Below are 13,358 nucleotides of genomic sequence, written 5' to 3' on the forward strand. Positions count from 1 at the left end.
ATGGCCCCAAAACTCTTCAAGGAAACGGTGGGTGGAGGAGGTGACTCCAGCATTGGGGGAGGTACTGTTTCAACAAGACCACATTTCCGCTCCCTTCTTGCACCAGCTCCTGCTATGCCCAGAAGCCCCTCATTAATTATTTCCCTCCTTCCCAATCCAGCTGCTGTCTCCCTGGCCCAGAACCCTCACCACCTCCATCTTGGGTCACTGATCTGGAGGATCAGGTTGAGTAGGCCCGTCCTGCCTACGACCAGCACTTACATCTTCCTAAAATAGCATGTTCCTTAAAAGGAGCCCCTCTGTGCAAAGGCCCATTCCCAAACACATCCCATGTAGATGTTTCTCTCTACCTTTCAAGTCCTCGAGAACCTCTCCCCACGGCCATGAGGCAATAAACGCTCTTCCAGTGGACCTTCCTTTCTCTGCCTCCCCAGACTGCCACCTGGACCTTTGTTTTTTAAAACAACGCATTTCCTAGGCAGAGGGGAAAGTCCAGGCAAAGGCTCAAATATGTAAAAACATGAGATGTATTCAGGAAACTGTAGGCAAAAGCATTTGCTCTAAAACTCTATGACCCTCCATTCAGTCGCCCCTCAAACATCTTCATTCCTCTATGCTGAATAACGGGGTGACCCAGCCTCCGAGACTTCAAGTCCCCACATCACCCTGGCCCTCCCCACCGCCTGGGGTCCCCTCTGCCACCACACTGTCAACTCTAGGAGGTGGAACCGCACGAAATTGCCATTGTTGGGGCTCCAGAAGGTCCAACGTCAGCGATTTCACATGACTCCGTCGAGCACGTTTGCAAGGCCCTTTCAAACTCTCTCCTCTCCTCTGGTTATCCCAGATGCTCTTCACAGTTCTCACACTGAGCCATCTGCCTCCTCCAGGATCAGGGCCATGGCTCCTCACCAGTGCCCCCGGCCTATCCTGGCTCCGTCCCAGTCCATCCGGCTCATGGTTACCGGAAAGCAGTATGAAAACTGTATCCCCTAAATGCTTGCAAGACACACCCCAAAACTCCCAACCAGGCCTTCCAGGCTTTCTACAATCTACACGTGACCTGCTTTTGCAAACGTACCTTCTACTGTTCAGTTCAGCAGGAGCCTTCCCTGGAGGGGTCCTGGACCTCACCCAGCCCAGTGGCTCCCAAACCTGGCTTCCTGTCAGAATCCCAGGAGCTGCTACTTCATCAGTCTGTTGATCAATCAACCCGGCTTTATGGCCATTCATATACGGGCTTACAATGCCTAGCACTTCAAAATATTTTTAAATCAGGAGACTATTCTTTTGAACAGTTTTAGGTTCACAGCAAAGTTTAGCAAGAAGGTACAGGGAGTTAGGGGTTCCTGGCTGGCTAAGTCAGTAAAGCCCACGGTTCTCAACCTCGGGGTTGTGAGTTTGAGCCCCACATTGGGTGCAGAGATGCCTTAAAAAATAAAGTCTTTAGAGGCACCTGAGTGGCTCAGTCGGTTAAGCGTCTGCCTTCGGCTCAGGTCATGATCGCAGGGTCCTGGGATCGAGCCCCGCATCGGGCTCCCTGCTCAGCAGTGAGTCTGTTTCTTCCTCTCCCTCTGCCCCTCTGCCTGTTTGTGCACTCACTCGCTCTCTCTCTCTCTCTCAAATAAATAAAATAATTTTTGAAAATAAAAAATAAAGACTTTAAAGAAGAAAATATCCAGAGAGCTCTCACATACGCCCTCCCTCACACACACACACAGCTTCCCCTCTATCGATATCCCACATCAGTGTGATGTCTTACAGTCAATGAACCGACACTGGCACATCATCAACTAAAGAAAAATATTTTTGAATGGATAATACTTATTGTTTAAAGAGATGCAAACACTACAAAAGGATATACAGCAAAAGGTAAGCCTCTCCCCAGCCCCTGATTCCTGATCCCCGTCTCCCTCCTCAGAGATATATCCTCGATATACAAAATCACACTTGCATGTATGTCTCCATATACGATTTTAATATAAATGTCGCATACTATATGTATGATAATGCATCTTAATTTTTTCTCTTAATAATATGTATTGGAGATTGTTTAACATCAGTACAAATTAAAAGGCTTCCTTCTTTTCCACAGCAACCTGCAGGGTTGTCCAAGGTATATATTTACATCTTGAACTAATCACCCCCTACTGATGGACGTAGGGACTTTGTTCAACTGCAGACTCCCAGGCTCCTCACAAAGGTATTGATTTTCAAGGGGTGGATCCGGGAGTTTTTGTCTTATACGACTTTTCCATGTTCCTCTCATGTAGGCATCTCAAGGGACAAAGCAGTTTACAAAACAGGAAGTGCGGAGGAAGGAGCCCATCCGGGAGGTCCCCCATATAGGTGTGGCTGTGATAAGTAACCCCAAATATCAGAGTCCTGCTTGTAGGGAGCTTCCCAGCGATAATTTTCTTGCAGGGCCGTGCCCTGCTATTGAAGTGCCTCCTGAGTTATAAAGGAATGTTAAGGCAATGCCATCATGGTTTTAATGCGGAATGGGTTTTACTGAACTCTAAATCCCTGGGTGGTAGGGTGAGGTATTTTCAGTAAGCGGTATATTAAATGTACTCATAACACATTGGAGTCACTTCTGGATATTCTGTAAAAGCAGATTTCCACCTATCTGCTCAGGGTGCAGTTAGCAAGATCTTGGTTTCCAGAAATCTCTAGTCTCTACTTCAACAATGACTCCCTGTCGGGCAAGGCATTTAAGCTCTGTCTCCTGGGCTGTAGAAGGAGGACAATAGGGGAGTCTGGGTGGTTCAGTCCTTAAGCGTCTGCCTTCGGCTCAGGTCATGATCCCAGGGTCCCGGGATCGAGCCCCGCATCGGGCTCCCTGCTCGGACAGGGAGCCTGCTTCTCCCTCTCCCACTCCCCCTGCTTGTGTTCCCTCTCTCGCTGTGTCTCTCTCTGTCAAATAAATAAATAAAATCTTAAAAAAAAAAAAAAGGAGGACAATAATGATATCCACATTATCCACCTCCTCAGGGGATTGCCGTGAGGTCATTTAAATAAAAGCATTTTGGAAAGTGTAACGTCTCCCGTACAAAATAAAATAATGGCATTGTATCATTTTTAAAGATACATTGTCCATCAAAATGTTTCAGTGTGGAAGATTCAGCCCAGGCAAAACTAACACCACACATGCATCCCACTTTGAATTTTTCACATTATTTTTGACCTATGAAAATAATGTAATTATATGGTAGAGAAAACCCTAAAGATCATGAGGATAGAAAATGAAAAAAAAATCCATTTATCAAACATAGGGATTAATAGATAGTAACAGCCCTTCCATAAGCCACACATTATCCTAAGTGCTCCTCTGGGCAACCCTTTGTTAATAGTAATAACATTACTATTATTTTCCCCATTTCATAGATGATAAAACTGAGGCATAGAGAAGTTCAGTCACTTTCCCAAGTTACACAGTGTGGCAGAGCCCGCGCTCTGTTGTCAGCCCCAAATATCCATCTTATTCTCCAAGGATGACCACTGTTCAACAGTTTATTGCCCATCTGTATAGTCTTCTATTTCTGCATCTCAAATTGCCCTAAAACTTGGACACTTAACACAAAGTGCATTTATCGTCTCACGGTTGCTGTGGTTCGGGAATCAGCGTTTGGCTTAGCTGGGAATCTCTGACAAGCTCTCTGCCAGGTTGTAGGAGACGTGCTGGCCAGAGCTGTGGTCTCGTCTCAAGAGTCAGCCTAGGGAGTCTCTGCTTCCAAGCTCATTCTCATGGTTGTAGGCTGGTCTCAATTCCTGACAGGCTCCTGGGCCGAGAACCTCAGTTCCTCGTGGCCAGAGACTCCCCCGATGGGTTTCTCACCCCGCGGACCTCTCTCTCTCAGGACTGCCTCGGGACGTGGCTCCATCTGGAGTGAACCATCTGAGAGTTTGGAGCCTACAGAGAAGCCATGGTCTTTTTATAACCGAACTTCAGCAGTCACATCCCATCCCTTGTGCTGTTCTGTTCATTAGAAGCAGTCACATCCCATCCCGTGTTCTGTTCATTAGAAGCAAGTCACAAAGTCCAACCATTACTCGAGGGGAAGGACTATCCAGGGAGTGACCATCGGGAGGTGGGGATCACTGAGGACCGGCTGAAAGGCTGCCTATCACGGTAGCCTTGGAAACTTTTCTATGCATACAAAACTTGGCTTTTTCAAAAAGCCTATCTTTTGCATTTTGCCTTTGCAGATATCAAGGTGGTCTTCCCATTTATTGTAACGTGTAGAATTCCACTATGCGCAGGCTATAGAACTGAATGAACAAATGCCCTGTTGATGGGCATGTAGGTTATTTCAAGTAAAACAGACTTTTCTCACTAATTTTCCAAGTGTGGACTGAGTACCCTTGTGGGTGTTGGGGGCTCAGAGATGGAAGGGCGAGACCCCCGCCCTCTAGACATACTCAACCTAGTGGGGCAGAAAGACAAGTCAACACACAATTGTGTCATCGTGGACGGAGGTACAGGGTGCCCTGAAGCCCAAAAGAGGGGCTCAGCATGTCTGACCCTTCCAGAAGGAAGTGAGCTACCTCTCTTCCCCCCGACGAGCAACTGAGTCACAGACCTGCTCTTTGTTTCACCCACACCTCCTGAAGACCTGTGCTCCAGATGGAACGACACTCCAGACTCACGGGGTGAGCAGCCCCTCACCTCTCCTACCGGGTCAGGCCACGCCCAGATCCTACAAGCCCCCACCAATGCCCTAGAAAAGGAAGCCAATTTGAGAAAACAGACAAAGACCTTCACATTCTGGAAACCAAACAATTGCTTACAGTTTACTTTTCAGTCAGGTGTTTGGCATCTTTTCATCACTGTCTAAATAAATTAGTTCTGGTGACGTTTTTATGGAGTTTTTTGGGGTTTTTTTTTTTTTTTGGTGTACCTAGGAAGAATATGTTACAGAATTAGCTTAATGTTCACCATTCGATTGGTCACAAAACAGCCAAGAAAGCACAAGGCTTTGGGAAGCACATGCCAGAAAGGTCCTTGTGCACAATACGGCGATCTTCGTGTTCTTGGTTCCCCTCAGCAGCATGCGCGTGTGGCCTGGAGTCGCGATGGCAGCCAGGCCCTGGCTCCATCTTTCAGATCAATTACACTTATCAATAAGAAAGAACCATCATCATTGCCATGCTTGACTACTGTGTGATGAATGAGTGCTCACTTTTTCTGAAAATAACCTCCCATAAAAGCCATTTTTCTGAAGCGGTCAAGATAGGAGCTTTGGATTCAGATAGGCCCAGGGTGGAATCCGAGTCCAGTGTTTACTGACTGTGTGGCCTTAGGTAGGTCATTTAACTGCTCAATAGCTCAGTCTCCTTGTCTTTGAAATGGGTTTACTCATACCCACCCTGTTGGGCTGAGTGGGCACAAGACAGCTCGATAAACTGTCACAATCGTGTAAGGGATGCCTAACTCCCCCTGCCCCACTTTCTCCTTCCTGGAAAGTAGCGGGGCTTTAACAGTGGGGGAGAGCCTTTAGCACCTTAAGCATCATCGGTGGTGGCAAGGTCAGGTTTTGACTGGATTCAGGGGAGGTGGGAAGGCGAACAGTAGGCAACACTCAGCATTAGAAGGGCCCTTGTTCCCGAGCCGACAAGGGAACGACCTTCTGAAGGTGAGAGTGATGGAAGCCAATACAAATTCTACCTCTTCCCATGCTACCTTGTCCCCATTAAGCTTTCAGGACAGCTACTACCAGCACCCCACTGGCCTGCAGGATCCAGACCCCCCCGGGGGGGGCAAATTTGTCCATACTCCCTGGAAAGATAAGCCTTCAGAGATAACATCTCTGGCTCACCTCACCTCTGAAAGCCACTGACGATAAGGAACCTTTTCCCAAGAGCCAACTGTGGCAGGATGAGGGGGACCGGGGAAATAGGGAAAGGGGAAGAGCTGTTGGCACCAGATCCATGCCCAGAATTCTCCACAAAATGATTTCAGCCTCACAAGGCAGGACGGGCACAAGCCGGAGTGAGAAAACCCAGGTTTGTGTTTGCACCGGACTGCATTTTGAGTATTTGCAAACTCAGGCCCAGTAAAACGTCAGGGGTGCCTCCCGCATGGCTCGTGGTAAGGAGCACGGGAGAGAATGGGAGAGAAAGTGCTGGGAACATTCCATGTAAGCAGTATCACTATTAATCGGGTGCAATCTACCCCTCTTTGGTGAATAGAGGAGTTCTTTAATTCTGCGCCGCCCGCCCCTCCCCGGCCCATGCATCAGCCGTGGCCTCCCCCACCATATTCCTGATATCGCTGGGCTACCTGGGGAGTAGATAATCCCAGAACACGGCTGAGGGTCAATCTTTATGCATTTAAATGTCAGAAGAATATCACCAACTTCACTGCAGCGAACAAACAGCAGGGAAGATACATTTGCTTTGTCTACATCGGGGTTTCTCAAACCTTGGGCAGCATAATTCCTTGCTGTGCCTTGTAGGATGTTTAAGAGCATCCCTGGCCACTACCCCCTAGACACCAGGAGCACCAACCCCAGTTGTCATACCCAAAAAATGTCCCCAGAGACTGCCTAAACTGGGGGGTGCAAAGTCACCCCCAGTTGAATACTACTAGTGTACATAAAGAAATGAGTGCGGGGGTGGGGGAGATGTCAGTTCCCCGGCATTTTGTTGCTGCAGAAAGATTTCGGAGGGGTATAAAAGCAGAAAGGGACGGTGGTGACAGTCTCAGGGCGTGAATGCGGCATCTCTCACCTCTCCAGCAGGAGGGCTGTCACCTCCACAGCCCGTGGCCACCTCCACGCTGGTCATTTGGGGGATCTGGGGAATGGTACAGAAGGCGTGCCTTGGATCAAAAGCTAATGCCATCCAATACCACTAGCATTTTCTACGTCCTGTGCTGGTGACAAGGGTCTGCCCTGCAGGGAAAACCAGTGGTTTAAAAGAAAGAAGGCTCTTTCTCCTAAGAAACCGACGTTTATTAATAATACATCCCCAAACTTCACGTCAACAAAGGGAACCTCTCACTGCAAAGACATACAGGCCATCCAAGGGGATGTCAGCAGCCTCAAGATCTGATCATTTTTTTTTCCCCCAGAGTAGCATATGGACCACAAGATCTCTCTCCGTGTAGGAGCCCATGAGAAACGCAAGTCAAGGCTTTTGTTTTTTGCTTGCCTTCTCTGTAATCATTCTGCTAAAGCAGAAAAGCAAAGTTACATTGCTAAAGAAGTTAAGTGTAAAAAGGATCTTGGTTCTGTTCTAAGCATTTCCGAATGGCTAACAGGAAAGGTGAAATTGGACTACAATATCGCGGCTCGCCAGGCCTCGGCCAACCTCCAGTCCTTGAGGGAGAAGAAAGGGGGTAAACACCGTCTGGGAACGTTCCAGAGTTGGAGATGATGCCAGAAATTTCCCAAGTTGGGCCACTCCTTTTTCCCTTCCCACCCCAAATTCCAGCCTCCTGCCTTTGCACGGCAGCATTTAAACCAAACAAATCAGGAGCTACGGTGTGACTAAATTCATGGACAAACAAAAATTAATACAAAAGGAGAAGAGGAACCACCACCAATATAGGTTGTAAGCCCACTGTTTGGACTCACCTGCTAAATGCTACCCATCAGCACAGATTAAAACAAAAGCCTGCCACATTCTGGGCAGACACTGCTCTCCAGGGGCAGCTCAGCTGGAAAGTTTGCTGGAAATTCAGTGGCATGCTCTGGTCATTTCTAAATACTCTCTAGAAGACAAGAGTTCAGGTCAAGTGAAAGCACGTGGCTCCATCACTTGACAAAACCCCACAGCCAGGGAACAGGTGTGGCCTGCCAAAAGCAAACAAAAACTTCCCTCAAACAACAACAAACAGTTAACACCCTCAGCCTGTCAACACCAATTAGCCAGCCCTCCCAGCAGAAGCCTCTTAAGACCCGATTCTGAAATCCAGCTAGGTCCTCTGCAAGCAGAAATGGTCATCGCGTGGCTTCCCCCAAGGAAGTGACCCTCAGTGGAAACTTAAACCAGCAGGCACAGCCCTTAGGCCCCCTCTACTCCTAAGGGGCCCCGCTGGGTGGGATCCTAACTTTGCTGGACCCCAGGCACTTTTCCTTTTCCTGGGTTTCTTCCTGCATAATAATGTTGATATTAGAATTGATTTTTGATATAATTTTAAATACTTTAATATTTTATTCTCTTAGTGTTTCAGGCGGACTTTAATTAATAGGTTCTTGTGGACCTGAAAAATTAAAACATTTCCTTTGAATAATTTCATTTCCTTTGGGTTTTCTTTCTTCTAATTTTAAAAGAAATTAAACATTTTCCAGCCCCCCTCCTGCCCCCCACCGGGAGGTATCATGGGTCCTAGGCACTGGGCCCACTGTGTCTCAGGGAGAAGCCAGCCCTGATTCAGTAGGAATGTGCAATTTTTAAAAAAATACTGTTACCCATGGTCTATACAACCACCTCAACACAACCCTGGCCTATCCTTGAAAGCCCATTCTATCGATAAAATACTGACGTAAAATGCCTGGGACGTATATACATTTTCACTCGTCTCTTAAGAGTGACTTACACAGGTGGACTCCAAGGGGCTTAAAACAAAAAAACAAAACCAACTCAGCACACAAGATAGATTTTCTTCAATATTTTATTTATATAGAAATACTTAAAAAATGAAGTAGCACCATTACTTAAGTTTTACCTTTATTATGTAGAACTTTAAATGTCAGAAAAATAAAACTCTTGATACAATTTCAAATCTTGTCTCAGCAAATATAATATTAGTATTTGACCATGAGGTTAAAGGCCCTTTATCATAAAATAAAATATACTTTGTTTTTTAAACTTTGCTCAGTAAAGTACATTTAAGCTCAAGTAACATCACCTACATATACATAAACAAGTGGTAAACAAATGTATTAAAATAGAAATACTAAAACTATAGTGGCCCAACAGAATTTTTGTAGCTTGCACTGAATTCTATTTATACAAATGTTAGAAAGCATCAACAGTTCCTTTTGACATGTTTATACATTTCCGTGGTTTTTTTTGTAATAATATAGAATAAAATATGCTTTATATCACTGAATAGAAAATATGCTGGGTGAAGCATTTCTAGAAGATTTGTCTGAACCTATAAAATCTCCATCCCAACAGAATACTGTTCAAAACATTACACATTTTATGGTTTTGTAATTCCGTCACAATTGTGTGGTTATTAAAATAATACAGTGTTCTTTGCCATAAGGCCATACTAAAATAAAAAGATTTAACCCAGCTACAAAAAAGTTCACTGAACTTAAATTAAAATACTTGTAAACATCTTTGCAATATGAAATATAATTTTTCAAGTCAAAAAAGAATAAAATACTTCAATCTGTATTAATGCAATTTCTCTTTAAAACTTTTAAACGTTTTTAATATATAAGAGATATGTTACAGTTTGTTTAACTTTTTATAAAGCTGCAGTATCCTGGCCCTTCCACAACATTCAAAAAGGATCCACTGTGTTCTATAATAAGCATCGTAGGAACCCAGCCACAAAGAGGAACACACTAAAACAGTCCACACATCCCATAAGCACTATTATTATCATCTTCATCATAATAATTATTGTTCATTTTTTTTCCTACTTTAAGAAAATGGAAAACTTGTGGGGTTTTCTTCTTTTGGAAGCTTCCTATGAAGTACAGTGTAAAAACTATCATTACTAGAATGTCGCCGTTCCTATTATTTATAGAGCATGCATTTCAGGTGGTTTCGGGGGTTTCCCAGGCTATAGTACTCTTGATGCAGGTATCCTGGCAAGTTCCTTTGTTTAAAAATTAAAATAAAAAAAAAAAACGAGCGGATACTACAGCTTTCCAAGCTCCTCTGGGATCTCAGAGTGTGAGCAGGGGTGGGGGAGGAGAAGGTGGAGCACCACGGCGTCCGGCGGGCGGGAGCGGGACTGGCGGGGGGGGGGGGGGGGGGGAGGGGGCTGGGGGGAAGGGGAGGGGGCCTCCCTGCCCCCGCGGGGTGCGCGCAGGCGCGCGCTGGCTTCAGGAAAAGATGCGGATGGCCTGAGTGACCGCGGTGTGGCAGACCGGGCACTCGGGCTCGCTCTTCTCGCAGATGCGGTTGGCGCACTCCATGCAGAAGAGGTTGTGGCCGCAGGGCACCAGCGCGGCGATCACTTCGCTCTCGAAGCACACGGAGCAGTCGCGGCTGCCCTTCCGCCGCAACCCCGACGACGACGACGACGAGCTGGAGGAGGAGCTGGACGACGACGAGGAGCCGGAGGTGTCCGACGGCTGCAGGCCGGGCAGCTGCGCCCCCAGCCCGTTGGCATAGGCGGCGTAGGTCAGGCCACCTCCGCCCGGGTCGCTGCGCACCCGGCGAGCCAGGTGGTGCTCGCCCGCCCCCGGCGCCATGTGCAAGGGCGGGGACAGGCGCGGGCAGCTCGCGCCCGGGTGCAGCCGGCGGTGCACCAGCAGCCCCAGGTTGGCATTGGAGGGCGCGCCGGCGCCGGGGAACACCACCGAGGACGACGAGGCGGACGAAGACGCGGAGGACGAGCAGGAAGAGGACACGGGCGCTGCAGGTCCGCCTCCGGGGGAGCGCTCGAACTGAGCCCAGAGCAGCGGCGCCCCCGGCGGGGGAGCGGGAGCCGGGTCGAAGGTGGGCTGCAGCTCGGGACAGCCGTCGGGGGAAGGCACGGAAGCTTCCCCCGCCGCGTAGGTGTATCCGTTGCCGTTGTTGTTGTTGTTTCCGTTGTGGGCAAAGCTGAGCGCGGGGCTGGGGGGGCTGTAGTCCGCCAGGCGCGGGGTGGCGGCTGTGCTGCCGCTGGTCCCCCCGCCGAAGTAAGAGTCCGTGGAGGCGCTGCCAAGGGAGCTGGAGCTGTCGTTGCGGTAGCTAGAGAAGGGCTTGCGGCCGGGGGTGGGCGTGATGCTGGGGGTGGGCTTGCTCCAGAGGCTGCCTGGGCCGGACCCGCCGGACCCGTGATGCAGCTCAAAGCCCACATCCGTGCCGTTAGCGTGGAAGTCGTTCTCATCTGTGAGCTCGATGATACCGCCGGTGCGCAGGGCGATGTGCGCCTCGATCTCTTCGCGAGCTCGGTCTACGTTCTCAGGCATGCCGGTCACCTCGAACACCGGCTCCTTGTCGCGGCTGGGCGTCACGATGTACGTGTGCGTCTGTTGTTGGATGCGCTTGATCGTGGCGCCCTTGGGCCCCACCACGAGCCCCACCACGCGATAGGGCACCCGCACCTGGATAGTGGTCTGTCCGGGCAGGTTGGGCGGCCCGGGCACTGCGCCGTTGAGCGCCGTGTTCTTATTCCGCGAGGCGCGGATCATGGAGAAGTGCTCCGCGGCAGAGATGATCTCCCTCCGAGCCATGGCCACATCCTCCTTCCTGCCCGTCACAACAAAGACAGGCTCCTCCCCGCGAACCGGGGTCTTGATGTAAGTATTGGTCTTCGCCCGCAGCGCTTTGATTTTACAACCTGGGAGCCAGGGTGCAGGGGAGGGAGTGGGAGAGAGAGACAGACACGCCCATTATCCCGGGGTAACCGCGGAGACCTGGGACCTCCCGCGTCCAGGGCTGCGGGACGGCAGGACACGCTTTGGGCGGAAAGGGGGCGGCTCCCTCACTGACCCTGGGCCACGCCACGGGCTGGGAAGCGGGTTCCACCCGCGAGGCGCTCGAGGAACAGCCCATTGGCTGCCCAGCCCTCCCCCAGTGACTGCAGTCGTCCCGAGCAAACCCGAGAATCCCAGAAAAAGTCAGCCGGGGAGATGCCGCTAGGATCCAGCGGGGCGCGCCGTCCGCCCTGAAGACGCGGCGAAGGGGTTCGGGGAAGAGGGACGGAGCCGCGATCCCCCCAGAACGGGGGGACTGAGGGGAAGGGGGGGCAGTCCCGGGACCCATTGTTCCTCCTCTGGGCTCCATTCCGCTTTGCAGAAATCCAGAATCCTCCTCCCATCCGATGCTCACTCCTCCTCCTCCTCCCCCTCCCAAAGGACCGATCAAAGGCCCCCTCCCCCAAGCATCTTATATTTAAATTCTATTTCCCGGGGTGGGCTGGGTGGGGGGCGCTAGGGGAGAAGGCAGTGATTTTAGCAGGATAAAGTGCATCCCGCCGTGGCAGCGGCGCGGCTCCGGGAGACAGCCTGCCTGCACTTTCTTTGTCTGGGGCGCCGGCCCCTCGCGCGGCTCTTCCTCTCTCCTTAAGGCTCGCGGGCGCCGCGGATCCCGAACCCTCTCGCGCCCTCCCCGCGGGGCGGTGGTCCGAGACCCTCTCCCCTCCAGCTCCCCATCTCCGCCGGACCCACCTTGCCGCCCCACGATCTCGGCGACGTGTTCGGAACTGGGCACCGGCACGCACTCGGTCATGTTCACGCTCTTCTTGCGCGGCTCACTGTCGTACAGAGAGGCGCCCTCGTCACTGTCCAGCCCCAGCAGGGAGAGCTGATCGAGCGCGAGCTGCAGGGCTCTTTGGTCATCCAGGGTCTCTCCCCCGCCGCCGCCGCCGCCGCCGCCGCCGCCGCTGCCGCCGCCACCGCCGCCGCCTCCCCCTCCGCCGCCGCTGCCGTTGCGCTCCAGGTCTGCAAACAGGGAGCTGGGCATCGCTCGGCCGTGCGCGCCGCGCCCCCGCCGGCCCTCGGCTCGGCGGCGAGAAGCTGCGGCCACAAAGGCAGCCGGGAAGCTAGTGGTCAGGGGCGGGGAGGCCGGCAGGCTGCAGAGGGCTCCGTTGCTTCTTTCTCGGCGCCGGGAGGAGTGGGTCGCTCGGTGCGGTCCGCGCCGGGCAGTGGCTGCAGGAGCCCCCGCCTGGGTCCCCACCCCAGATCTGCCGCCGGGTGGGGTGGGGGCAGAGCTCGAGCGGCAGCCGCGCGTGCCCCCCGAGTGCCCGGCTGGCTGGCCACAATGCCGAGCGAGAAGCGAGCAGGCGAGCGACAGCAGCGTTTCTTTAAGGAGCCCCTCCCCGGCTCCTCCACTCCCTCCCTCCCGCCCGCCCGCCCTCACTCAGCGCTTTTTCCTCCTCTCCTCCCCGCCTCTTGACTGAGCCTCTGCAGCCAGACGGCTCCGGAGGGGGACGAGGGAGGCGCAACGTCACCGGCGGGAGCTGACACTACAATGCTACTGACACTATCGCTGGGGGAGGCGATTGGCGCGCGCCGGGCCGGGGGCGGGCGGAGGCCGCGGTCAGGGCGAGCCGAGAGCGAGCGCCCCCCACCCCCGCGCCCGCCGCAGCCCGCCCCGTCCTCCTCGCGGCCGCGCCCCTCCCCCGCCGCCGCTAACGCCTCTCTTTGTTGTCTAATGCGGGACCGGCAGGCTCGGGACACTCGCGCGTTACCTATCGGCCGAGGACAGTCTGTCCCCAGTTCTCCTCCCTCGCCTGATGG

General features: G+C 51.8%; 1 protein-coding gene across 1 annotated transcript; it reads right to left on the minus strand.

Annotated features, from left to right (window-relative positions):
* Positions 1 to 8,661: 8,661 nt before the first annotated feature.
* Positions 8,662 to 12,932, minus strand: MEX3B (mex-3 RNA binding family member B). The gene is made up of 2 exons (XM_025893278.2): positions 12,288 to 12,932; positions 8,662 to 11,458 (listed from the first exon to the last, which is right to left on the minus strand). The coding sequence occupies exons 1-2, from the start codon at positions 12,580 to 12,582 to the stop codon at positions 10,014 to 10,016; spliced, it is 1,740 nt and encodes a 579-aa protein (XP_025749063.1). The 5' UTR covers positions 12,583 to 12,932; the 3' UTR covers positions 8,662 to 10,013.
* Between the last annotated feature and the right edge of the window lie 426 nt (positions 12,933 to 13,358).

Source organism: Callorhinus ursinus, unplaced genomic scaffold, assembly GCF_003265705.2.
Source record: "Callorhinus ursinus isolate GAN/ISIS: 27379988/994484 unplaced genomic scaffold, GSC_fseal_2.0 scaffold45, whole genome shotgun sequence".
NCBI classification, from domain to species: domain Eukaryota; kingdom Metazoa; phylum Chordata; class Mammalia; order Carnivora; family Otariidae; genus Callorhinus; species Callorhinus ursinus.

Excerpts from the sequence above, each read along its gene's own strand:
- MEX3B (XM_025893278.2), bottom strand. The coding sequence starts at position 12,582 with ATGCCCAGCTCCCTGTTTGCAGACCTGGAGCGCAACGGCAGCGGCGGC. Across the intron at positions 11,459-12,287 it reads CGAGATCGTGGGGCGGCAAG|GTTGTAAAATCAAAGCGCTG; the intron begins GTGGGTCCGGCG and ends CCTGGCTCCCAG.